This window comes from Amblyomma americanum, chromosome 1 (assembly GCF_052857255.1).
Source record: "Amblyomma americanum isolate KBUSLIRL-KWMA chromosome 1, ASM5285725v1, whole genome shotgun sequence".
Lineage (NCBI taxonomy): Eukaryota > Metazoa > Arthropoda > Arachnida > Ixodida > Ixodidae > Amblyomma > Amblyomma americanum.
Genome location: NC_135497.1, coordinates 186,840,709 through 186,868,256, shown reverse-complemented (window position 1 = coordinate 186,868,256; position 27,548 = coordinate 186,840,709). Strand labels below are relative to the sequence as shown.

The following is a 27,548-nucleotide window of genomic DNA, read 5'->3' as shown; positions in this document are numbered from 1 at the left end:
CACCTCTACGGACAGAACAAGACACGGACAAAGAGGCGCCCGCGGCGTCGGCCCTCGGGCGGCCTCCGCACGCCTATGTGAAATGCGTCTTCCTGGAATCGGAGCCAGCCTCGCAGCCGAAAGGGCGTCGCTCGGCTAGCGCGAGGATATGCGTCGAATGTGCCTCCAACTTCTGTGCATGTCGGCTTACGCGCACGTATGCAGCCGAACACAGTGGAGTCGCGGAGTTGCAACGCGTAATGCGGCGGCGCGCAGCGGTTCAGTGGACGTGCGTCTGAGGCGGTATCTTTATCACATCGCGCTTAAGAGTGGGATCGTGCTAGCGTGCAGAACGTTCTACGTGCTCACAATACGGGATAGAGATGTGCGTACAGTCCAAGGCGGCTTTAAACGGCGCCTGGCAGGGAGAGCAGGTGCTGCGTTTTGCAACGGTTCCTTTTCGCCTATCTACTCCTTTACCCCTGTGACGTTAGTAGCCGTTTGTCGTCGGCTCTGGTATCACCCAAGGCGCTTCTAGCAGAATAATAAACAACAAGAAAAAAAACGAATAGAAAATTACTGTTGCAAAGTATGGCCTCGGGAGGACTGATTGCGTCCAGGAGACGTGAGGAGGGGGACTCGTGAATCACATGAAGCTCGGTTCACTTTGGTGGTGCCCTTGCAAACGTTTGGAGATAGACCATGCGTCGCTGTCTGTGGCTGGCTGGTGCTACACTGGGGGATGTCTGTCCTCGCGGAGATTATTCCGAGTATGTGACGTAATCTGGGTAAGTTCATTCAGCGAAGCGGTCATTTACGTGCTACTTGTTTGCTGGTGATACTCTGGTGTGCTCAGAAAGATTTCCCGGCTGCTAGAAAATGACCCAATTAGTGGAGGCCAAGACGAACGCTTTAGCTGCCGGTGACACACGCGGCGGTCGTGAACTTACCGTTGCCTTAACTGATAACCGATCCGGATTGCATCCACTTCCCTTCCTATTCGTGGTTTCGTGATGCGCCTCCGGCTTGAAATGCCGCGACGCTTTCTTAAGTCCCGAATCGAGGTGTTGTCATCCGCAACGGCTTTCAAATAGGTAATTATTAGATAACCTGGATCCTCGAAAAATGCGGCACTTTTATAAACCTAATAGCGAAAACTATTGCGCTTTTGTCACTGCAGGACCAACTGTTTTGTTTTCCCAGAACATGAGCAGTACCACGCGCGGCATATCCTGCCTGCACATCTCTTAAATAATTTATCATGGCCCCTTTAACAAGCGCGACTACAATATAGTCATCACTGTTTAACCGAGGACACCCTCTGATCATTGGTTTTGGCTTAGGTTTACGGGGGTTTAACGTCCCAAAGCGACTCAGGCTATGAGGGACGCCGTAGTGAAGGTCTACGGGAATGTCGACCACCTGGGGTTCTTTAACGTGCACTGACATCGCACAGTACACGGGCCTCAAGAATTTCTCCTCCATCGAAATTCGACCGCCAAGGCCGGGATCGAACTCGCGTCTTTCGGGCCAGCAGCCGAGCGCCGTAACCACTCAGCCACCGCGGCGGCTTCTGATGATTGGAACATCCACACAGTGCCTCATCTCGCGAACACTAACGCCGCACATTCAGTTCATTCAGTTTTGCGTTTCCCATCCGCGAAGTGAGATCCTGTAGACGTCTAAACGGCGGGTCATATCACTGTGTTGCTCGGCTTCTAAGGCGAAACCATCGTTTTTCGAGCTCTTTAACGTCATTGGTGATAGGAAGTGGAACACAATGGAGAACAGACAGTTGCCACAGAACGTGGTCCTAACGCGTCCCTTACCTTTCACGTGTGACGTACTGTCGCAATCAGTGCGACCTGCAACGCACGAGCAGTGATGCGAGGTGACTCAGTACCAAGTGGCGGCTCGAATTAACCGGAGCAAGATACAACAGCATTATAAGCTAAACCGGTAGCAGAGGGGGAAAACGGAAAGAAAGGAGGCAGTGGTATAACAACTGAGAGATTTAGCACAGCGTATACCGCTCGAGCTACAGCTTAGCGCGTACCGCGAGCCGCCAGTGCTCATGCGCGGATGGCACCTCGGTGCCATCTGCGCATGAGCACTAGAGGCTTGCGGCACGCGGTATACGCTGTGCTAAATCTCATTCGCGAGTCATTGAAACGCAGGGAATACGATAGTACAAACCGGGTAAGTTAAAAAGTTATGCCAGGCTTCTGTCAGTATCCGCGTTCTTTACGAGATGTTTTAATTGATGCTATTTTAGCATCAATCGCACCAAATTATGCGTATGGAGTCAAAGGCCAACGACAAGATAGAACACCGAGTTCTTAACGTTTTGGCTGAAGAAGCATAGCAGGTACCGGATAACGCGAAGTTTCCCATTCTGAGCAGTCACAGTGTGTCTTCTTGTTTATTTAGCCTGAGAACATGTATGAGGGTATACAGAGGAAACAAACATGTGGCCAATAGAAATCGGCCTGGACTGTCAGATGCGTAAAATCTAGCTATGACATGTTTTCTTTATGTTGAAAAAGAAACGTAGACGGAGCGTCAAATTTTCTTGGGAATATGTAAAAATAAAAAGAAAAATATTTCACGAACTTGTTTAATCCGGAACAGGGCCGTGGAATTAAGGTAGTAAAATTGTTTGTCCGGCGCGCAACCTAAAACAAATATGCATGCAGACCCAAAGTCGTTTTAGTTGTAAAATATAAAGATATGCAAATAACAGGGAGCTCAATTTGACTTGGAATTATCTCCTACTTGCGAATTGCAACAGGTTCCATTCGTAACACGCTGCTCGAATGCAATTCTTCAACGCAATTTTCTTGGGAATGAATGCTTGGAAAAACAAAACCAAACGTCGGCGACACGTAATAGCCGATGCTAGTTTACATCTTTAGACGCTGCGTTTTATATTGCCTTTACACCCACGGCATGACTTGTGCAGCAGCATGAAGAAAATTCTAACGTAACATTGAGAACGAGGACGGTTAGGGGACGGGAACCTAGCAATCGGCCAACTCCGGCGTGCAATAGCATGCTTCCCTCGGCCCAGAACGTGGCACATAGCCCGTGATCTGACTATGCCAGAGCGTGCACACCTATAGCTGTGGACTATTATGTGCACAATGGCAACGCGTCGCCTACTCATACTTCACCTGCCTGGTGATCGCATCGCATTCCTAAACCGTGTCCCGCCCACATCATGAAGGACAATAAGGATCCACTGTCGCAATGGCATGCGTTGCACTGGTCTTCTTTTTACTACACAGAACGGATCCCATCCGCAGGATGGTACTATTGCCACGCACGCCGTAGGGAGAAACAATAATAATAAAAAAATGACAGAGGAGACGCACCAAAAGTTGTTTGACCTTGGTTGCATTATAGTTTTTTTTTTACGGTATTTCATCAGTGGCTCTGTGCTGTTGGTAACGAGCTGCCACGTTTGGATTGTGTTGGTTACTTTTTACCTTTCGCGCTGCCGGGGCAAACAAAAGGGAGAAAAGATACTGCGGGCTCAAAGATTTGCCTCTCGGAACCTGGAGACACGTACTGACACCCTTCTCAGGGAACGTGGCAGAAGGCAGGGGAGATATTAGCGCAGCGCGCTGGTCACTTCAAATAGGAGCGCAGCGTCACACATGCGCAATACTCTGGGTTAAAAAAAAAGAATAACAAAATGAAAGACCGAACTACATGAACGACCCAACACGGGCGGTGCTCACTCAGCACAACGTTTTGTACTAGTACAATGAACCCACTACGCACACAGTGAATGAAGACTTGTTAACGCGGTACACGAAGGATAGGATGAGAGAGCGCAAAACCACACTTGTAAAACACACCGCTGTCTAACAGCCAACACGGAGAAAAATTTTCAAAAATGACAACACACATATTCGTTTTTTTTTTGCTCTCTAAGTTCACAAGAAAGTAACGGCCTAACGATGTAGTGTGTTCTCGGTGCCACTGTGGTCAACTTCATAACACGAAGAACAAACTGGTTCCTACTTATACAAAGTTATTGAATCACAACGCCTTGCACCTCTTCTAACGAATGGTGACATTTTTCTCAACGAACACATCAGAAGACCAACACTCACACATATGGGAAATGCCATAGAGTTAGTCAACATGTTATGACAGCTCTTATACGCTGGTGCACATGACACTGTGTTCGATTGGGGAAGTCCTTCGAACACGTGAAAAAACCGTTCTCGTCGGTGGAGTCAGGTGGGAAACAGATTGAGGACGAAGAAATGAAATGAAAATAAATACTCGTCGTCTTGGGCTGCGAGAGCAAATAACTACCGCGAACGTCTATAGGCTGCGACTAGTGGCTGCTATAAACGGCAGCTTTTTCGCAACTACGCGAGGCACCCTCACCACAACAAATCGCAACAGCAGTCATTCGAAGTAGGTGCTAAACTGCATGCACACTGTAGGGCCAGGGAGTCACGAGGCTGCTAGATCGGCAAAGAAAAAAGAGTCATGGTAAACACTGACACATGCTCCAAAAAGAGCCACACAGATGTATTGTTGACTGAGCACTTCTACCGGTATTCATTTTTTTTCTATGTCATACGCACAAGCACGGGGGTTTGTGTCGGCATTAGCGGACAGTACGAAAACGCTGCAAAGTGTTTCAAGACAAGAGGAAAATAGAGAAAATGCGCCACAGTGGTGTCACTATACGAAAAAGGAAGCGCCGCAAATGATCGTTGCGACCAACAGTTAATTTCCGCTTGAGCTAATTAGTGCAGTTGCAGACGTTATACACCCAATAAGTAACAAAACGTTGGCATTGCACAAACGCGCACAGAACATTATAGAAGGTCTTAGTCATTTCTCACGCATATAACATTGCCTTTAGTAAATGGGAACACCCTCTAAAAGCTGAAATTAAATTCGAACAGCATAATGGAAACAACGGTTGTTACAACAGCATTGCAGAACGTCTAGAAGTGTTCTTTGAAGACTGACTGAGATAATCTTGAAAAACTAGCGTCCCGTTTATCGATATAACGCCTTCTTCGTGACGTCTGCTGCAGGCTAGGCGGCCCTGGCATTGCTTCGGAACAGTCTAATGCGGTATGCAGCACCGTACAAATTAAACTTGGACACTCTGCGTAAATACGCACTGTCTTTGCACCCTTGAGGTAACTGCGAGGTACATGCTTCAAGATTAGTTCAAGCTGCAAAAACTCGTTTTTTTTTCTCTCTCTCTCTCACGCGCTATCACAAGCACTGGTGCATCGTTGCAGAGAAGTGAGATAGAAAGTAAGCATACATAGAATGTAGCCTACGACGGGGGCGTGCAAATCGTGTTTCAAAATTTTTCTTCTTTTGGGCACGCCATCAAAAGCATTGAACGTTGAGGCGCTTGCCTGCTTGCTCATATCTTGCAATGCGCGCCGTGTCCGGAGCCTCTCACTAGTGGGAACCTCCGGAAGGAGGCACGGGAACGTGTGTGTATGCATGTAAATATATATATATATATATATATATATATATATATATATATATATATATATATATATATATATATATATATATATATATATATATATATATATATATATATATATATATATATATATATATATATATATATATATATATATATATATATATATCAGAAAAACAACCATGCCGCCGGTGGGATCCGAACCCACGACCTTCGATCCCACCGGCGGCATGGTTGTTTTTTCTGCTGCTTTATAAGTAATTTTCTTTAAGCGATTTATTAATTTAAGTAATATTATCCCACTGATAAGCACAACACATTAAAAAAAATAACGTTCCCCTATGCACCTTGGTTTCGGTGACTGTTGGATCCCTTCATCAGTTTGTCAAACGGGCCCCTCATTTACTTTACCTTGTCTGCTAATATATATATATATATATATATATATATATATATATATATATATATATATATATATATATATATATATATATATATATATATATATATATATATATATATATATATATATATATATATATATATATATATATGATTCTACTCTCGCTTCCGCTAGAATCTTTCACATGCAGCTGTTTGCTTCAGAGAGAGAGGGGAAAAAAGAAAGTAATAAATAAGCATTTTCTACGTGTACACAACACGGAACTCGTCTCGCTTAAGTGTATCCCAAAACGGCAGCACGAAAGGATGGAAAATGACTCCACGCGCACAAAGCTACGGTGAACGAGTACATGCTACACTAGCAACACTTCTCCTGAGTTGAAGAAAGTTGTGGACTGGAGATGAGCACAAGTCTAAGTCACTACACTCGCAACACTGAAACCAGTTTAACGGCAAGACGAACCCGGCCAAAGAGGATAATATTTCCACCGCACAACTAAGGGCTTAACTGAAATAGTTTTGGCGAAGAAGGCCACGCAAACTGCTCTGGGGGACAGGAGAAGAAAAACCCGTCAGTCGCTGCAAACCAGTCAAATGTTCCAACGTAGCACGACGAAGACAAAAGCCCCATTCCTTCGCTGTGTTTGCCATCGGTGTAAGCTACAAAGCGAGTCAGCGTGGTAGGAGATTACACAGTTGCATGATTGTCATCGCACATTTCAAAACTAGGCAACGCCGCGTTTCTTGAGCGAGCAGCTTTAGCGTCCTCATTCAGTGCTATCAAAACCGCGGGGCTGTCGTGTTGCATCAGTAAGCATTGAGTACAACGCTATTCCCTGCTCTCGCAGTTCACCAGTTGATGCGAACATTAATTCACACACGGCACGAAACAAAAAAAGATATAATAGCGCTTATGCTCTAGCTTCCTGAGTTGGGGACAGGTACTACTACTGCTGCTGTCAGCAGTTCATACTACCGCAAAACGCCAGCAGCACGTGGGACACTCAAAACTAACGTTGCGCTGTGTTTTTAAGCTTAGCGAGTGCAGGAAATCGCAACACATTGTTGTTACCGGACAGCTGAATAGAACAACCACGCCCCAGCTTGGCTTTTTTTTTGCCTTTTTTTTCGTGCGCTTGTATGTATCGGGAAAGCAGGCTTGCTAAGCAAACGGGCAGTTAAGTAGTCCACAACAGTGACGGTCTTTGCACATCCACTACCTAACTAACACTCCGAACGAAGCCAACAAATCTACACGAGGTTGTACAAACGGGCTCGGATAGCACAGCACGGGTGGCTCTCTGAAGTTTATTTTCGCCTAAGGCTTTTTTTTTTTTCTGACCAAAGCTCTTTGAAGCGACGCATCTCACGTCTGCCTGTCCTCTCCTTAGCACCGTGCTTATTCAACAGCCAACGATGGGACTTGACGGTAAAAGTCGCAATGCAGCGGCGTCGTTTCTGAATAAAGAGCGCTGCAGAAACGCGCCACGGAGAATCCTCGAGACATTATGCTGTTATTAAGCCGTCTCCTGCGGCCGTTATTCATCAAGTACAAGTTTCTCACCGAAGTAGCGGCTGTTGAACAGCCAGCACGACCAACGTTCGACTTCGTCAACTACAGGTTGATTTCTTAGGTGCGATGATGCAGATACGCGCTTCTGGAAGCTATCTGCGCAATTTTAAAATCATCTGGGGGAGGGCGGGGGGGGGGGGTGTAGCTTTAGGTCATTACCTATTTTATATAAGGTCTGGCGCAGTTAGCCTTGTTCACCCGTTATAGCCTGAATTCAGACGTACTACATGTGCATGTTTGAACGCGGTTACACCTTTAGTTGACTAGACATAGAATTAAACCCCCTTTCTTGAAAGGAGAATGTAGGGATAAATACAGTTTGACAGAGGCCACACCCTCAACGCTGTTTAAATTTACTGGAAACCAGTGCATCCAAAGCTCCAAAATGAGGCGCGACCGGTTCATCTGTCTCATTCCCTCCCGACAGCAAGCATTTTTGTTATTTACACTTTGTTGTCTGTCTTAGAGAAGAAAAAAAAAAGTGTCCTCCCATACGAAAATGTCCTATGGCAGGCTATATGATTTTGGCCCAAATAGCTATAGACCTTTCCTATTTCTATCTACAGCTGTATGTACAGGCTGACATATTTTTCTATAGAGAGCTTAAGACAATTGTATGGTTCCAAAGCTATAGCTTTAGTGGCATAGATTTTTCAATAGCTGGCAATAAGCACCTCTGTGGGTGCTTATACACGTTCATAAAAGCCCATAGACGGACATAGCTTTTTCTACAGACGCCCATAGGACGTTTTTGTATGGGCTGTGAGCCTTATAAACACTACTTTAAAACGTGTGGCCACATAATGAGTGTAAAATGCATTCCAGCACAAAAACAAGGAGAACGCAAAACAATAAACAGCCAGAAAAAGGCATGAAAACAAAAAAGTCCCATAGCTTTATTTTGGTCGAGAAAAATAAAATAGCGCGTCTTAATACACGTTTCTTCACTTTGTGAGTTAAAGTAAGCTGGATTTCCTCATGCGAAATAGCGATCCCTCGGGCCAGGGATTTCTGAAAAAAAGGAAAAAAAATAAGAATGCCTAATTACGACACACACAAAAGCAAGCGTTTGCACTCCTTTCCGGTAGATAAGAGTGTGGGTCGACGTGCGTAATGTTCGACGCAGGTACCAGCGGGATGTGTCTTTCCTAGGGCAAAATAATTTATTTTACCAGCGCTTGTGGGAGAGGAAAGGACCGTCCAAATTAAGTGAGAAAATAAAGTGGTGGCTTGTGCCATTACTTCCGATTGATTAGTATAGTCCTGTGACGAGCCCGGGTCCTGAATGTGTGGTGGTGATTTGCTTTAGTGGCACCATTTCTCTGAATCTTCGGTTTTCGCAGTACTGTTTGCGTGGCACGCGGAAACTACCATTTCATTTATACGTCTCTGTGATAATGACGATGACGACGAAATACCGACTTTGTATACTGCGTTTTTGTTTCTTCACTGAAATAGGCTGGGCGCCTATGAGTTCGTGTAACGGTTTCCAGCTTACAGCTTGCAGCCAATCCGTGACAGGCGATGGGGCAAGAGCAGAGCTCCAGCCTCCTTAAATGGGGGAAACACGTTCGTGAGGTGGCGCATCGTGACTTGCAGTTTTTACGGTTCACTTACTGTCTGTGCCGTGTCCGGCGCGATCAGTAATTAAGGAACGCAGAGCCCTGCCCTGAAGCAGCAGCAAACGGCTGAAAGCTGCCAATAAGCGAAACCACCTGTTTTTCTTGTGCAGGCGCCTGCGCTGCACATTTCTTCCCCACCGCCTTCCGCCCGCTCTGGAAGCTTCCGCACGCATTCGAGATCGCTGTGCATATCAACGGCAGCGTTTTGTTTTATCCATTGCCGTTCAAGATTTTTCTGCAAGACCCGCTCCACCCTGCCAACTAACTTTTGCCGAGTTTGCGCACGTATACGTAATCGTGGGAGCTCAAGTGTTGTCAAGGACTGCTCTTTACACGTAGAAACCGTGGAGTGGATCGCAAACATGCATTACGTGGTATACACCGCCCGCGCAGATGAGTGCACATCTTGGAAGGTCCGCGCAAGGAAACCTTGCAGGGAGTTCTTGAATTTCGTGTCGGAGGAAAAAGCAGCTTGTCCAAATCAGACGCGCATCTCACTATTCGTCCTCCTCCAAACTGAACTGCGATTTGTGGCTCTTGCCAGCGAATGGTCGTTGCGTGTGACCGCATTCCTTCCGCGTTCATACCTGCTACACATTCCTTCCCTTTTTTTTTCTGATAGCTGTATTCTCTCTCTCTCTCTCTCTCTCTCTCTCTCTCTCTCTCTCTCTCTCTCTCTCTCTCTTCACTCACTTTAACGAGTTGAGTTGGAAGCAACGCGTGAGCAAGCCGCATGTCGCAGACTTGTGCTGACACGCATTTTGCTTTTCGTGTTGATATGGATATCTTGATGCTCACGGTTGAACACACAATGAGCCGGCCTAACAAGGACACATCTACTACCACGTGCCAGCGAAAAAAAAAACTACCAGAAACTTACTCCTCGCCTGGAACTAGCCAGCCTGCTGTCCAGATGCCATGTTTTTACCTTTGGCGAAGGTCCACGACGGCACTCAAGGTTTCAAAAAACTTCGCGGTCTTAAAGTACTCGAAGGGCACTCGAAGTACCTTAGGAAGTTCTGCGTTTGCTAAGTTTATCCGAGATCGCCGCCTGCCAGGTCTGCGTCAGCAGTGCCAATTACAGTTTGGAGCTTTCAATACTGCAGCATTCTTGGGGGTAATGCATGTTTTCGGAGCGCAGAGACGTCAGCAGGTTCGACTAGGGCGCTTGAGCGGAGCTTAGCGGTACAGATTTGACAGTAAAATTTAAAATTCGTACCGCATTTCGCAGAGATGGCTTCCGCTCGAGCGAAGCGCCACACAGAGATACGAGCGATAAAAACGCGATAATCGTGCCATTATCAGAGCAGCTGCGGTGAAATTTCGCTTTATGCCTGCTCGGCTGTATACCGTTCTTTTTTTTCACCTTTGTTTAACAAAGCAGCGGCACATATCCGGCTAGCTGAGTTTCGACGAGGAGCACTGATATGTATAAGGAGCGAGCTGATTTATCAGCCCCGTGCTCTTGGCGCGCAAAAGATGGCCGACGCCAGGGAACCCTAACGCGCGGATTCGGCACGTACTACTTGATCCCCATCTGATGTGACTGCTACATGACACTGATTTCAAGACTTCACAATCGGAAGCTGACGCTGCGCCCATGAATCCGCCCATTCTGACAACTATATGAGGCCGTGTTCGCGTCAGTTGTGCTTCTAATAACCTATTTCTCTGCCGCTCATGTTTTTGTCCTTTTTTGTTGTTCCCTTCCTTTCCGGGCCTTGCGTCGTCATTCTCTCCACGAATGAGTTTAATGATTGGTTTGTGGTGTTTTGTTTGGAGAAGAAATATTGCGGACATGCTGAAGTGGAGAAGCCTGGAATGATTTTGGGGTTCTTTAACGTGCACTGACAACGCACGATACACGAGCATTTATTCATTTAAGCTTCTATCGAAATGCGTCTGTCATGGTCGGGAATCGAACTTGCGACCTAGTGCTCGACAGAAGGACGCCACCGCGGCGGATAATGCTCCGATTTATTGAGGATCACTCCGTGCAAATGTTTGCTATTACGGAACTCATTTTGTCATCATCAAAATGCGTGCTGCAGAAACACAGCTGCTAACGATGGGGACGTGCGCAGGACGACTAACAAAGCGGTAGCGAACGGGATGAAAAACATTAATAAAAAAAAGACAGAGATAAATCAAGTTCATTCCTGTGAATTTCGCTTCTCGTTCCGCGGGTCAGCGGCGCGTTCGTCTACTAGAGTGGCTGTTCTCCTCGTTTGCGCTCTTTTGTTACTATGGACAGTCAGGTATAGCTCGCACGCCTACCTCCATGTTTTTTACTTCTCGTGCTGCAGATCTTGTGTGTGGCAGCTCACTTGAGTGGAAATTATCACACTTAAGAATCCGTATCACTGGTCTCTCTTCCTAATATGGCCAGCTACTCGAAACGCTTGCACCAGACAAATGCGGTCACGTGTGCCTACTTGCTCTGTAAAAGCCTTACGGGTGTGCTCTGGTACCGGCAGGCTCTGACCGGTGCGCGCAAGACATTATGTAGTCCGTCCGGAATAACTCGCAGCAAAAGGCTTTCGGCTTGATTAAACTGCTGAGCCCGCTTGCTGCTGCGAGTCTAGGCACTCACCAGGTGCATACCTAACTGATCTGCATTTCTTATCATAATTGTTCTGCGCTTTTCACGCTATCCATGTCGACTGGTAGAGGAAGAAGATGCCATTATGGCGCTCATGTTTCCGTGTTCGTTGATCTCGAGATTGCTCACGATGACCAGCTATGGACACTTATGAAACTGAACGTGTGATAGGAATACATTTTCCGATTGTGGTAGCAATTTCCATTCGTTCAAGGATTATGTCGCGTTTAAGAGTCGCGTCTTTTGAAACCTTTAAATACCGTTCCCTAAAGGTGGACAGACCGCACGATACAAAAGGAATCGTCCGAATTTCTACTAAATTCTAAATAACTTGTAACTTAAATACCTCATTAATTTCTGAGCCGCAAAGATTTTATCCAAGGCGTTTCGCTGTTGCATAGGGTTATTTGATGACAGTTATGACAGTATTTAATGATTCTTCACAACACTTATACTCGTACACGCACGTTGAAACCACGTACGGTACCTCAAAGAAGTGTGCACTAAAGCGTCGCTATCGCTGGTCCAGCTTAACTGAACCGTGAGGTTCGGGTTATTACTTGGAAATTACCTTTCTGTGAAAACGTATCATCAACTGTTGAATGCACCATTGTGGAAACTGTTGTTTTTTGGGGTACCTAAACTAAGCTTCACAGCTTGTATAAATATTCTGGGATCCAGCTTTTTAACAACGAGCAGTACCCTTGAGCGCCGACTGCCAAAGGGCGCTGCATTAGCACGAACGCCGAACAATGAGCGCTTCCGGGAACTTCTAAATTATGATAATTATCGTAAGCTATAACGATGCAAGAAACGCTGAAACGGATAGGTTATTATGGATGTAGCGAAACGGTAAACTACGTTAATTCTGACCAACTTGCGATGTCACCTCACCCAAACGGCGTTAATGTGCTGGACACACCGGCGAGGGATAACGCCGCCAACACTAGTCTCACACGCTCGCTATCGATCACAGAAACAGCTGACAACCTCGACGAAAGCCACCGCTGAAAACGATGCGGAGAAAAAATAAAAATATGGACAAATAACATGGCGACACAGTATCTTCCGTCCCCACATATAGCTCTTGTCGCCGATGAAGTTGCCAAGGTCAACTTGTGTGTTTGGATTTTGATTCCAGTGAGGTGACAACGGCTGTTGCGCCTAAGAAAAATGGAACGCCTAGGATAATTATGATCATTATCTCACTGCTATGTTCTCGTTGTTTTGTTTTTTTCATACGCAGTGCCACAGGCGTGAAGCAGCATTTTTGTGACATATGTGAAGCGTCCAGGCAAAATGGGATGCATATTCGGAGCTCTTTTGCAGTAACGCATTACCTCGGGCACAGATTGCACCAATTTTCGTTTTCGTTTAGAGGGTTGTAGGCAGCATTTTGGTGCAGTATTGAGTCCTTATTGTTCCATGTTTAAGGTAGACACTTATAGTAGCGGACGTGTTAAACTGTCCTGCCTATACTAAACTATCGCAACTTTCGCATTGTAACCTGAATACTTTCAGTACGCGCGAGGCGCCGAGAACTCATTTGCGTCTTTTAGTGGAACCTGGCCGAGGCTTTCCTAGCATAAGCCGGTTAAAGCAACGTTACTATTCCGGTCCGTTAGATGAGCCGAAATGACCTCGCCTCACGATTTCCCGAACTGAGAATGGCACAGTGCTTCGTAACGGTTAATAAACCCTACACGTTCAAGGACCGGACCGGGAGTCTCCAGTTCCGATGAATACGAACCAATTACCGTTGCTCCATAACATTTTTGTCCTCCCAAGCTGCTCGTCTGAAGTGAACATGGCTAAAATACGCGGTAACAGGTTAAGGCAACCGTGCTAGGCTTCTAACATAGTTTGAAGGCTGGCGGTCGTACGTATGCACATTTACGGCCACACAAGTTTTGATGTTCATCCGAATTCACACAGTCGAAAACTCAATGAATAAAAACAAAACAAACAAGTAAACAACCCACGAGCTTTCGATCGTCAGCTGCACGGCAACTAGCATACACCACAGTAACTTCCACTCTGAATTTCTGAGTGAAGATGCGTTGTCAACAGGTGCAACGTATTCCTGCTGCGTGAGGGTGAATGACCCTTGCCACCTTCTGTCACGAAAGCTACGCACAGCCGAAGGAGGCTTCCCGTTGTCGTGCGCGCAGGGCATGCGTGGCGTAGCTTTGCGACGGGTGTAACTGCGAGTGACGTCTAAGCCTTTGCTAGAGAAGCAACATCCCGGCGGATAACGCGCACCCCAGGAGTGTCATGCAGTACGTTAACGGGGGTGGCGGGAAAAGCCATGGCGTGGCGCACTAACTGCGTGCGGGCGGTGGCGCCATGTTGAGCATGGTGGCCCGCTTGAGGCAGAGCTCCCGCATCTGCAGCAGGCTGCCCTCGAGGCTGAGGGCGAAGAAGTCGGACGACGTCTCCGGTGAGCTGAAGAAGGAGGAGACGCAGAAGGACACCTGGTCGGCACCGACGTTGTAGGCGCAACCGTAGCCGTCCGGCACCACGGCTCCGTAGCCTCCCAGGATGCCCTTGTCCGCGGACAGCTTCAGCACCAACGGCAGAGGGGAGGAGGCGCGCGAGGGTGAGAACAGGAAACGACGCAGCAGTGCGCGACGTCTGACGGCATTTGGTGCAAGTCTGGCCAGTAGTCGAGAGAAGACTCAGTGGGTAACGGCAGCTGGGATCTCAACGCGTCAAAATGCTTTTATGCCGCTCCTGTAATGCTCCCATCTGCGTTGTTCGTGTTATGGTCCTTACTCACCCTGCGGATTAAGATGAGGCCGAAGACAGCTCCATCCAATTTTTGTTTATAGTGAAATTTGATTGTTTGGCTTTTAGAGAGCCTTTTGACTTTAGTTCGCAGCAAAAGACGCATCTATTTCTAAGTTTCGACTTGAAGCTGAAATATAATTTTTACCCGCCACTCGCTTCAAGATCGTGACATTGGCGATGACGTTGACAGAATTATGGACTTCGTGATCGCTGACTGGAAGCCGACGGCGGTGTGGTCTAACCTCAGATATCCGCAATAAAAAAATCATTGACGTTTATCATAGTTTGATTATTAAAACGGCCCGCGGCAGAAATACTTACGCTTTTTTTTAGGGAGGGGGTGGGGATGGGGGGGGGGGGGGAATTTTCTAACTTATAAGCTCATTTTACAGTGAAAGTAGCTTTTAGCCGCAAACCGATGTAGGCCAACTTTAATACGTCCTCCGTCTCCCTTAAAGCTGCATTCGGGGTTTGCTACACAGGTGGCGTATATCAGCATACCTATGTGACGTAGAGCGCAATCCGAGAGGAATATGTTTCGCCAAAACAAAGCGCTTAGCTGCAGTATAGGTCGGCCAGCAAAAGGCGCTCTTAGTAGCGCTGCACGATTTATAAATAGAGACTGCGTAAATATAGACCGCGTTTTAAGGTGTGGCAGACCCCTTTCTACGAATAAACGAGCAGGATGGCATTAAATCGTGCGCTCGGGGCATACAGAAATTCCTTACGCTATCCGCATATTCTCGCCTGAAGTCATCCCGTCTGCCCGACACTTTCACGGGTAGCTGCCAGTAAGAATTTCTGAAGTGTTTCACACTAGAAAAGATGCGAGTTAAGAGCGCAGACTGATCATTGATCGCGTTTCTAAACTCTGATTTTTTTTTCTTTACTGCAGGTAGCCGAGATTTGGTCGCATTTTTGTTGCATTATCTACCGTTATACTGGGTGATAAAAGCAATGTCAGCTGCAGACAATGGGCACATTCACCCACATATACAATGCACGTTTCTTGTTTGCTGCCCGAGCTAGCAATCTCTCTTTTATACTTTTTTTTTCACTCAGTGCTTGTTCCCGTGCGAGTCATTTGCTTTTACCTAATTTTAAATGAGTGTGCCTTTTGGCCACTCTGTTGTCAGCGTGACCCGCTACCGACCCGAATGGTCTTTAATTCTCGTTATAATATACTAGAACAGCGGCATGGTCGTGCGACTCACCGGCAGCGCCCCGCTCGTCTGACTCACTAAGTGCGGGCGCATGCGTACAGTGCTCGGGCCAGCAGGCCGTGCGAATGGTGCCGTACACGACTGCCAAATGTTCCCCAAGGAATGCGCACCGCTTCGACGCCTTCTCCCCGCGCTCTAACTGCCCGCCGGGCTCCGTCGCGCCTACCGTACCTGGCTCGTGGACAGCCTGAAGTGGAGAAAGTCGGCGTAGGACTTGTCGCTGAAGATGGCCGCCGGCATCTCGTGCAGCCTCGCCATCTCCCGCAGTCCCAGCAGGTGGTTGTCCGGACCGTCGCCGTTCACCGTCTGCATCGACACGCGTGCGCCATTGCGATGCGTCCTCGGCGCGCGCATGCGCAGCAGCGACGACGAGCCCTGGGAAAGGGCCCGACGAGAACTTTACCTCAGCCTCCTTTAGCGCAGAAACGCCTTCTAGTTAACTTCGTCTGGACAGATATAAAGATCATTCCATGTGCTGTTAAGCGCGCACTTCATGCATGCCCGAAGTCTAGTCTGACGGAAACCCGTCTGGTCGGGATGGTACATGACGAAAGAAGACAGATTGTGAACAAGGCTCCCGTGGGGGAGCCGAAACGTCATCCCATCTTTTCTTTTGGTCGGCGCCTTCTTCTTTCGTCACCTTCATGCATGCCCACGTAGGCAGGGGGATGGGTCACGTGATCCAAACCATGATTAAACTGCCGTTATTCCATGATTAAACCGTTATTTCGCGCAGTTTAATCATGAACGAGAAGCACCGATTAGCCAGCCAGAAAATCCAAGCCAGCTTGGGAGAAAACGAAGATGAAAAAAGAGGTAGCAGACGAAGAAGATAGCCTCGATGTAGTACGCGGATCCCTGCGCGCAATAAAGAGAGAGTGGGAGGTAACTTCTGAACCATTCCTGAAGCGTTTCACGCGTACACCTGCAAATTGTTTTAAGAAATCCTGACGCGAACCCGCAGTCCACACAGCGCGCCTGCAGACAGGAGGCTGATGCTCTGGACGTTTAACGCCGCCTACGGTGACAGAGTGACAGAGGGCGGTATGCTATTGTATTTTATGGTTGGCTCACTTTGACATGTGCCAACTTTCACTAGTAAGCTCTATGCTCCGTCTTGCATGTCCAGGATATACCGCGCTCTTGTGTGATTCGGTGCAGCTGAGAGAAAAGCTAGTCTGATACGTACACACGTAGATACCTCTTTCTTGTCTCGTTTTTTTTTTATTTGGACAGTTTGAGCTGTCAATGTGGTTTCGGCACACGGTGTACTGCCAAGTCCGTTTCGAGCACCATATAGGGAATGGGATTACGCTACTGAGCGTACAAAATAATTTGCTCATTCCATACGTGCATTGGTGCAACACAAGGTATGGTTTCTTATGGCCTTCTTCCGGTTGTCGGCCGCACACGGCGACTGAGCAGGCTTAGCGGCTCTATCGCGCTTGGAAACTCGCGAGCTGAAGAAAAGTTACCGTGGTCCGAGGCCAAGACCAGGGTGATTTTTCTTCAGTAACGATTTTTTGTTGCAGGCGTTACACCGCTGTTCACTCCTACCTTACTCTTCTAACTTGGCTCCTAACGCGGATTTGGGAAAATTCTTAGCAAACGATTTTGGCAAAAATTCCTAACTAAGCTGCTCATTATAATTAGCCATTTTACTTTCCTTTCACTTTATAGCTGACTTATGAGTAAATGACCCTTAACGTTAATAATTTTTTTTCTCTGCGTGTGGGAGTTTATGAAGGGATAATTGTTTGAAGGCCTAGCATGACCTCTCATTTCGAAGGCGTTCAGGTTAACAAGTGCTCAACGCTCGCGTGTGTTTGATGCCTAATAGTAGAGACGGAAGGCCAAGCGATGACGGCTTACACTGCCGATACGAGATAGCCGATGCTCACGTGCGCATTCCAGCGCCCACGGCCTAACTACATTATAAGCATAATGAAAAATCTGTCTGGCAGTTGATCTAGGCTCTCGATGGATGCGTTCCTTGATACCCTGGATACTCCATAATCATATCAGAAATGTGGCGGTAACGCGAAACGATGGATGTTTTAAAATGGAGACCAGTTTTCTCCATCACTTTTATCGCAGCCTTTATTTTTTCGCCTCAAGTTTCCGCGGTGCAGTGGGGATGGAAGTAATGAGCTAATAGCGAGTACATCAGGTCAAACCCTTTAAAAATGCATTGGGTGGAGAATGGGAAAATCATTTACGGCTTGCAGGGAAACACGCGGAGACGCGGAGGTGAACTCACGTAAGTAAGTATTTCAGTTCCTTTGGCCACTGCTTCCAGGAACAGCTTGATCTTATCTTCTTCCTGCATGAAACGGGACGAAGCAATTAGTTGTGCACCAGAACCCATGCCCAGTGCACTCTTGATAATCGCTTTATCGAGAACCTTTGTCACTTTTTAAGCGAGGCTTGTTTACACTCCTTCTTCTAACTTTCTCTCCCTTTCTTATTATGCCTAATTGCAAACACCTCGAATAAAAAAAAACATGCTTGGCCGGGCAGTAGTTGTACGCCTTGGCAACATTAAACTAACATTAGGTAACCTCGCATTGCCTTCCTCTCTTTGCAGAATGGAGGAGGTGAAATCAGTGTGTCCGTGCGTGCGCGGCTAATTGGGGGGGGGGGGGGGGGGGATTTTTTTCTCTGCGCTCCAGTATGAAATGCCCCTCAAGCGGTAGAACGATGCGATGAGAAGAATCGTTTGTGAACTTTTAGTGACTGGCGAGGCGAATATCGTGACCAGTGCGCTCCGCCGGCTGGCCAAGAGCGGCACCAGTCGCATTCCATATTAATTGATATCGCTGCAGACGTCACTGACGGCATACTGGTAATCAAACTCGCAGCTCTCAAGCTGGCTATTCCGAAATCATGGCCGAACAAACACATAGAGCGCAGAACAGGCATTGTCGCAATGAAACAAATGACGACGCATGCAACAGCACTACGTGAAGCATAAAGCCTAACATAATGAATTAATGCCCCTCTACCGGCGAAATCGATCAGACAGGTTGTTCGGTCTTACTGTCTTTTGTGACCCTAGATGCAGACGGGACAATATTATCGTTGGCGCTATACTGATTCTGTTTCACAATGGAGGCAACAACGCGTTCACGAGGAATATACGGGGAGATTTTAATTTATGGTTTTGAAATGCATTTAGTATTCATAAAAGTATGAGAATACTGACACCAACCAATGTTTATTAGCAGCCCAACGTTTCCGGACCCACTCGGTCCCTTCTTCAGTCGTACCTTAAGAAGGGACCGAGTGGGTCCCGATACGTCCCGAATATTGGTTGCTGCCAGTACTCCACTACTTTTATATATCGAATCCAAACAGGTGGGCTTCCCTCGAAGATGTTCTCGTTTATTCGTATTCCTGAATGTTATTTTTTTTTCTTCCTGTCTAAAAACTGGCATTTCTACGAGGTACATGCATATGCGCGAAAATAAATACGTGTACGTAGCCTCGCTGAAAAGATTCCAGGGGTTCGCTGTTGAGCCGTGTAGTGGGGCACTGAGTGTCGCCACCCCTGCGACACCGAATCCCTCGCAGGGAAGGAGGGGAGGGGGGTAAGTGTCCCACTGCTAAGTAGCTAACCCTGTGGTCCGGAGTCTTTTGAGCGAGGCTGCACAAGGAGTCCCGCTCGGAAAAGGCAGCGCGTACTGTACCGTGGCTGGGACGGCGTCGCACATGGCCTGCACGAAGGCGAGCGCCTCTGCGGTGGCAGCACGGATGTTGTCCACGCGGCCGAGGTGGAACTTGCGCAGTGACGCGCTCTCGTACGTCGACACCAGCTTACGGTGCACCCTGCAGCGTAAGGAAACAGCAGGTGCCTGGCACCGTTAATCACCGCGGCGCCGCCGCGTGCATTGTCCAGCAAACGATATCACACTCGTGTGGGGGGGACTTTTTGCTGCGCTCAAAAGGTAAAACTTTTCATAACTTCGCTCATGCACGGATCAGGTGCTTTGCAGTGGCATTTATGCGTGGATTTTACGCCGATCACAAATGATATTTTTCTACCCTTTGACACTCGATTTTTTTTTCTTTTTTGGAAAGGAACACTATTTCCTTTTTCTTCTAACGCCAACGCTATTGGGTACACTTGTGAGAGGGAAAAATGGTTTTACATTTTCTTTAAGCTCAGATGAGATTGTAAATTTTGTATATTTTGGAGCATTTGCATCCTCTATGTAAAAAAATGCAATTTGAGGCTTAGTCACACCCCCCCCCCCTCCCCCCATCTCTATTTTCCTAAATTTAGCCGCCGCGGTGGCTGAGTCGCTACGGCGCTCGGCTGCCGGGCCGAAAGACGCGGGTTCGATCCCGGCCGCGGCGGTCGAATTTCGATGGAGGCGAAGTTCTAGAGGCCCGTGTGCTGTGCGATGTCAGTGCACGTTAAAGAATCCCAGGTGGTCGAAATTTCCGGAGCCCTTCACTACGGCGTCTCTCATAGCCTGAGTCGCTTTGGGACGTTAGACCCCTATAAACAAACCAAACCATCTTTTCCTAAATTTGTTGGCAAGATAATTACTTTGATGCTATTATTGAAAGTGGACAGGATGGTTTTACTGCTAGAATATTGGTCATTTTAAACATAAGCACGCAACAAGCAATTCCGCCAGTGTGCCAGAATTGCTTCTAGTATGCTAATATTTGAAATCTGAGAGTAAAAGCAATCCATCCACTTTCCATAAACAGCGTTAAAGTGATTGTCTAATCGAACACATATTTAGATTGAGAAAATGTCTCATCACATTCTAGAAAATGAAATCATAACCAAAAAAGCAAGAAAATCATCTCTTCCTTGCCTCGTATTGCAGAGTAAGAGGAAGAGGTTAACTTTATTCAAGCAACATAATAAAAGCGTCAGCCGAGGCGCTGAACTCTGTGCAGCACACATACCACACACTGACTCTCCGTTAGTCTCTCCGTCTCCCAGTCGACGCTAAGAAAGTTGATTTTGTGTCAGCGTAGTGCATGTGCAGTGAAAACTCGCTACCACCGCGGTAGCGTCTTCTACGGCGTTCGGCTGCTGAGCACGAAGACGTGAGATGAAATGCCGACTGCGGCGACCGCGTTGCGATAGAGGTGAATTACGCAAAGACGCCCGTGTACTGTGCGGCGTCAGTGCAACGTTAAAGGTCCCCGGGTGGTGGAAATCAATCTGGAGGCCTCCACCACTGTGCCTCGCACTCTCTAAATAATTTCACTCGCTCCTTGATCCCTTACCTGGCGGCGCGGTTGAGGCGTCCACCGAGAAGTGAGACAGTTGCTGCGCTTTTCCTTTCCTCATATACAAATTTGTTTTAGAGCGAGAGCTCTACTCCTCGGGGTAATAATAATTGGTTTTGGGGGAAAGGAAATGGCGCAGTATCTGTCTAATATATCGTTGGACACCTGAACCGCGCCGTCAAGGAAGGGATAAAGGAGGGAGTGAAAGATGAAAGGAAGAAAAGGTGCCGTAGTGGAGGGCTCCGGAATAATTTCGACCACCTGGGGATCTTTAACGTGCACTGACATCGCACAGCACACGGGCGCCTTAGCGCTTTACCTCCATAAAAACGCAGCCGCCGCGGTCGGTTTCGAACCCGGGAACTCCGGATCCGTAGCTGAGCGCCCTAACCACTGAGTCACCGCGGCGGGGTTGCTCGGGGTACAACTTCAGATTTCGATGCGGATGAGACAATGACCTTCAATGCCTCACAAGGTCAAACCGAACTTAAATGAGTGGTGGTATGGCCCAAGTTATTGTAGTATGACCACATGATTATATGACTATGACCATTGGGTATTTGCATGACCTTGACTTTGACCTTGACATTTGGTTTGAGACAGTGGAGACCACGCTTAACAGAGCTGAACTAGGTTCAAGCCACGCTTAACCCAAGCCATTTTTTTCAGTTTTTCCCCTTCATGCCTCCACACATCCCCATAATAGCCCAACGCTCGAGCAGTGGGACGGGGAGCTGACTAGCTCGGAACCCGAAAACTAGCAACGGCTAGTCAGTAGTCCAATGTAGACTGAGGGACCCCAGCCAAAAATAATTCTTTCTCAATAATTTTTTTTCTCCTCCTCTCCTTCTCAATTCACGGATGTAGTCACGCGAACACAAGTTCTCTGCAAAAGGCGCCCGTGTGCTGTGCGATATCAGTGCGCGTTAAAGATCCCCAGGTGGTCGAAATTATTCCGGAGCCCTCCATTACGACACATCTTTCTTTTCCCTTTTTCACTCACTTTATTTCCTTCCCTCATGGCGAGGTTGAGGTGTCCACCGAGATGTGAGACGGTTACCGAGCCTTTAATTTCCTGACAACCAACCAATCGAACAAAAGTTCTCCTTTTATTTGCTTGCCAGCTGTCACAAAATAAGAGCTTTCACCGCTAAATCTGGAGTTCTCACACCAACGCACCCATAGCTGGAGCAGCCGCATCTTTTAGAAGTAGCTGTACAAGGGACACATTGCGGTGTTTGCGGTATTAGTGGTTCAGCGAGCGGACACATTGCCGCAAATTAGGGACGAGGGCTTCTAATTCCCTTGGCTGCAACCACGTGGCGCATAGCTTTCAACATTCGAAAATCCCGCGTCGAAAGTATCCGTGACGTAAGAAAAAAAGCGAATGAACCTATTGCGTGCCCCGGGCGCTGTCTCGAATTCCTGGTAATGCGGCGAGCCATGCAGCTGATAGCAAGAAGCGACGCTTAAGGCGGGAACCGAAATCGCAGCAACTCATTGTGAAAAAGTATAGCGGGGGAGAAACATGGGACGACCAGAAACACTGCAGCTGGGTGCGCGAGACAGGCGCAGCTCGCGCCTTGCGGGGCCGTCATTAGGCGGCGGGGCACGCGGTCGCAGAAAAAAAAAAACGCCGCCTTCCAAACGCGCCTCAGGAACGTCCCGAAATTCGTCGAGTCCACTCTCGCTTGTTTCGATCGCACTTCTGCTGTCGTCTTTCGTGCCGGCTTAATATCGACGTCATGAAGCACAAGCAATACGCCGTCGACGTCGATATATATCAGGGGACTTCAATCTCGAAAGTAATCCAAGCCATTCGGCAACATCACAAAGCACCGGCAGTGGTTGGGAGTTCAGCAAGCAGCCGAGCAGTGTAAAAGCGGGCAGAGGCCCTGACCAAAAAGCAGCCATACAATCAGGATGCAAGAAACGGAAGCGGCATGTATACAGCCAATAAACGCAGTGGTACAACGCACGGTTTAACGTCATTTATAATGCTTTAACACGAACCCACCGCCATACAACAGTAATAAAACTCGTTATGCATAACGTGGTCATTTTGTGGATAATTTCGCGAACCACAGGGCTAATAACTTGCCGTACTGTTGAGGTAAGCGCCCGTCATTTTCTCTCACCTGAAACCCGTGCTGTAAACGAGTGCAGCTCTTATAAACATGCGTAGTGGTGGAGATGACGCCATCATTAGCGGCCACGGCGAGAAAAAGTCTGCGCCCCTTTTATGTGCGCAGCTTTTGAGCACTGCAGAAGTCGATGTGAAAAAAAAAATGACAAGGCTATATTTTTTATTGAAACAGCACATGAAACAAAAGCATGACCAAACACAACAATATTTTCTTCATCAAAAAAATATATGGCAGCAACAGTGCAACACAAACAAAAAAAAAAACAGGGAGGAGCTGCTGCTTCGCCCATCGCGCTACGATAGTGCAAGTGAAAATGAGACAAAACGGGCAAAAATAAAAAAAGGGCACGCACGTATGCAGAATGTAAACTATGGCATCACAGTCACAGTCGTCCCATAGGAATAGTTGCTTGAGGACCCGTCCTCAACAATGCCCAGGCTGGGGAAAAAAAAAAAAAAGCTCACACACCTGGACTCCGCCAGGTGCACTAGACGCAGTTCATGCTTCGCACACTTAGGAAAGCGCAGTAGAGTTGTGAAAAGCAACGGGAAGTCCACGCGCTGCGTTCAGCGTGCACACACCCTCACCCGAAGCGTACAACGTGGCATACGAACTCGCAGCGGGCAGCCTTCGCAGCACCCTTGTCAACTGCTTGGGCTGATCCATCGCTGGCGCATGCCTGAACGGCACCGCATTCAACGTCTCCTGCAAGGCCACCGATGAGAACGCGTCGCTGGCCGCGAAGCCGACAGCGCGTTCTGGCGCCTTGTACCAATCTTCAGCTCATGCGTCCAGTCCGCAGCCGAGATCGTCTGCCGACAGCGCGTTCTGGCGCCTTGTACCAATCTTCAGCTCATGCGTCCAGTCCGCTGCCGAGATCGTCTGCCTGCGATTTGGGGAAGGTGTCTCCATCCTGGTCGCTGGCCGCACTGGCCCGGGGAGCGATGTCGTGGCGCTCTTCACGAAACCCGAGTTGGTCGCCTCCGGGCCCTGGTGGCTGAAGGCCTCGGGCTGGAATTTCCACTCGTGGCTTGCGCTGCCTCGCATTTGGACGCTGGAGAGCGCAGCGCGTCGGAGTGGCACCGTGCCGAATAGTCCCTTCAGGAGGAGGTGCGTCCGCCACCACCATGGCTTCGGCTCGAACAGCCTCGTTAACTTTTCGGGAGTTGGCTTGTTCGGCCCCGCGCGTGCTCTCTTGGTCCGTCAACTTTGTCGTCTCCGTCACTGCCGAGGGCAATCGTTGAGAGGCTCTCATGAGGCTCCAGCGCCGCCCAGGCATCGCCTTGATCTTCGGGAAGTTGGCCTTTCCCTGGCTATTCCCGGCCCGCCACCTGCTTCGCTGACTTTAAGCTGAGGCTCACGCTTCTCTCGCTTGCTGCCTCTTCTTCGTCCACTCAGTGAGGCGTCTCCTCAGTGCACGCAGGCATCGACTGTTCGGTCGCGAGACTTGATTGATGATGCTGATGTTGGTTCACAGTTGAACTTCGAAGCACGCAGACAACGGCAAAGACGGCGACGCGATGACACGAGATGGAGGAAGAAAAAACTGAGGAGGAGCGTCAGGAGAAGCAAAGAGCATAAAAAGAAGAGTCGGTCCCCCGTGACCATATCACGTGATGGCGTGCGGTGATATTTATCAGCGCCGCGTGCGCGCGCATGCGCGCACCAGCGCGGGGAAACTGAAACCAACTACTGAAACTATAACCGAAACACTGAACGCGCTCAGGCGGGCGCCGCATGATGAAGTGCTGCGTGCCCGGGTGCAGGGGCCGCACAGAAATACTTTCTTCGGAGGTTTCGTTCCACCGGTGAGTGAATATTTCTTCAATAATGCTGCGGAGAAAATATGCGCTGTGGGTCTGCATGGAAAAGAGCCGAATGGGTAATATTTTTTTTCAATATTGCGCGACAGGTTTCCGAATGACCCTGCAGCCAGAAAACGGTGGATTGACGCACTTCAACGTTCGGATAATTGGTTGCCGACAAAATGGAGCGTTGTTTGCTCCCTGCATTTTCTTGCAGAGGGCTTCAAGACTGCGATAGGGAATCTTCGCCGACTGACAGAAAGTGCCGTGCCATCGTAGCATGCGTGTATACCAATTAACAGCAGTGTTTATGAGCGATTAGCTGACTGACGACATCTCTACGTGCTTAGTCACCCTAATATTTCAGTGAGAGTGAATGCTTCTATAATATGAACGACTGCAAGGCATATATGCGCAATTTCCTTGCACTGTATATAGCACGTTCAGAATTGTCGCGGTATACCACATGACACCAGCCGGGACGAGGTCTGCCGACCGCCGTACGTGGTTATGCCATGACAAAGTAGCGAGCTGTCATTCCCAATTGCAGTGCTCAGCTTAAAATCTATACAGCAATTATCTGCAATCCGCTCTGCTATGCATGAATACGCTAGTTCGCAGACGCTGGTTTTCAAAGGACATGGCGTTGTAGAGGACGAGGAGAGGACGCGCCGGCGCCGCCGTGGGTCGGGCATACGAGATGCCTCGCGCATCCGCGCCGCTTGTCGATACCTTGAGATGCCTCACACCTGCGCGGCGCGGCAGCATCAAACCGTCTCTCTCGTTGGCTCCGCGCTCTCCTTTCGAATTCGTTTTTGTTTTGTGAAGAACAAAGTACTCAGCCTGCTAGGAATGTCCACGCTGTCAGCACGTCTCTTTTTATCCTGCAGCGAGGACGAAGCCCTCGCTATGGTATACAGTGTAACATCGGTGTGAAACAAGTTTTACCTGTCATAATCATTTTACTACAGTGAACATGGGTAAGCAGCGTACGTCTTCCTCCTAGATCTGTCTGCATGCCTGTCGGCTACTTCACTGAATCTCCACATGTCGATGAAAGCCTCAAACAAACGCTCTTTCCTGTACTGCTGTGAAACAGCCCCTTTAGTGGCGTAGTTTCCGCAGAGCGTCGTCGCTTTTTGTCCATCTATAGCCGATAAATTCGAAGGCCAATGGGCTAATAAACCGTACGCGCGTCAGGGCTGCGACTCCACCCTTTGCGGCTTAGCCCCCACTGTTCGTTTTCATCACGAAAAGCGATATGCTATCTCTTCAACGGCCGGCCTTTTGACAGGCAAAGTCAGCCCGCTAATTCTCTGCCTCGTATTTTTTTCGCGGGCGTGTGTGTGTGTGTGTGTGTGTGTGTGTGTGTGTGTGTGTGTGTGTGTGTGTGTGTGTGTGTGTGTGTGTGTGTGTGTGTGTGTGTGTGTGTGTGCGTGCGTGCGTGCGTGCGTGCGTGCGTGCGTGCGTGTGTTTGTGGAACGAGGCGAGCAAAGCTGCCGGCGAGTATGCCGGCCTGCGAGGATGGTTATTTCTTAAGCAGTATATAGCAGTACGTGGCGCGCTCCCCCCCTCAACCCCCCCCCCCCCCCCCACACACACACACACACATTCTTTCGTTTTCAAGAGGCGTTATCTGGTTCTGTTACTTGCATTTTCCTCCTTTCGTCCCCCCCCCCCCCCCCCCCCCCGTACCACACGCCGCTTCTCATCATCAGTGTTATCTCACTTCTTCCGCCCTGATACGGCCGCCGATTAGACCTAGCCTACGTAAGTATGAAGGCAAAATCTGTTTGTAGACCTTACATGTGCGTGCAAACATGCAGTGACTACAAACTTGCATGTGCAGCATATATCTTTACAGTGGAGCCCACTGATAACGGTACATAACGAACACTCGTTTAATACAAATAAATACGCTGCGATTGATTTTATATGGCTATTGCGACGAGTCTCAGAGGGTACGAATATCCGTGGACACAGAATTCAGTTACAGCAAACATGCACAGCACCAGGCGCTCGCGTATCGATTCGGAGGAGCTGCGCGGTCTTGCGCGGGCATCGCTATCGCTTTTTTGCGCGAAGGCCAATAAAGGGCGTGGTTTACTGGAAGCAAATGCAAAAAAAAAAAGGTTCGGGCGTTTTCGTCAGTCTCATTAGTTATAGCCTGCCGCGCACGCACTGATCAGCGATTCCTTAAGACATGCTGAGCACTACCAGCTGAAAAAAATTAAAGGTGCATTGAAGTCTCCTTCCGTTGCCTCCTCTGTTAGTAATATAATTGATCACTGATCGTAAAAACCAATTAACTACCAATTTAACACTAATTAATAGTTAAATAACATTTAATTGTTAATTTTATGAATTCATGGCTAATAATTATTTTTATTAATTATAAATCAAATGATTTCATTATTATTTTTATTGTTCATTCAATTCTAAGGGAAATATTAGTACTTCACCAATCTCATCACATAATCAGAGTAATTGGTGAAATTAATTGTCTTATGTATTCAATTATTTTATTTAGTCATTTCAGCTTTCCATTCAATCATTATTAATCATTACAAGATACGCTGTGTCTACACTTCCTGCCCACAGCCCATGGTGACACATCCCGCCCATGCCACTTATGAGGCAAGAAATGCTTTCGCATTAATAACC

The 27,548-nt window shown here is 48.0% G+C and overlaps 1 protein-coding gene across 5 annotated transcripts in view; it reads right to left on the bottom strand.

Moving 5' to 3' along the window:
* Positions 1-8,084: 8,084 nt before the first annotated feature.
* VAChT (Vesicular acetylcholine transporter) overlaps positions 8,085-27,548 on the bottom strand; it is a 213,823-nt gene continuing 194,359 nt past the window's right edge. For 4 of the 5 annotated variants that reach the window (XM_077648034.1, XM_077648037.1, XM_077648036.1 and 1 more), the window contains 5 exons: positions 19,366-19,504; positions 17,937-17,999; positions 15,848-15,982; positions 13,990-14,224; positions 8,312-8,450 (listed from right to left, as the gene is read on the bottom strand). In XM_077648034.1, coding sequence (XP_077504160.1) covers positions 8,416-8,450; positions 13,990-14,224; positions 15,848-15,982; positions 17,937-17,999; positions 19,366-19,504 — 607 coding nt within the window. In that variant the 3' untranslated portion in view covers positions 8,312-8,415. Of the gene's footprint in view, positions 8,451-13,989; positions 14,225-15,847; positions 15,983-17,936; positions 18,000-19,365; positions 19,505-27,548 lie in introns of all 5 variants that reach the window. The other variant, XM_077648035.1, reaches the window with a different exon arrangement.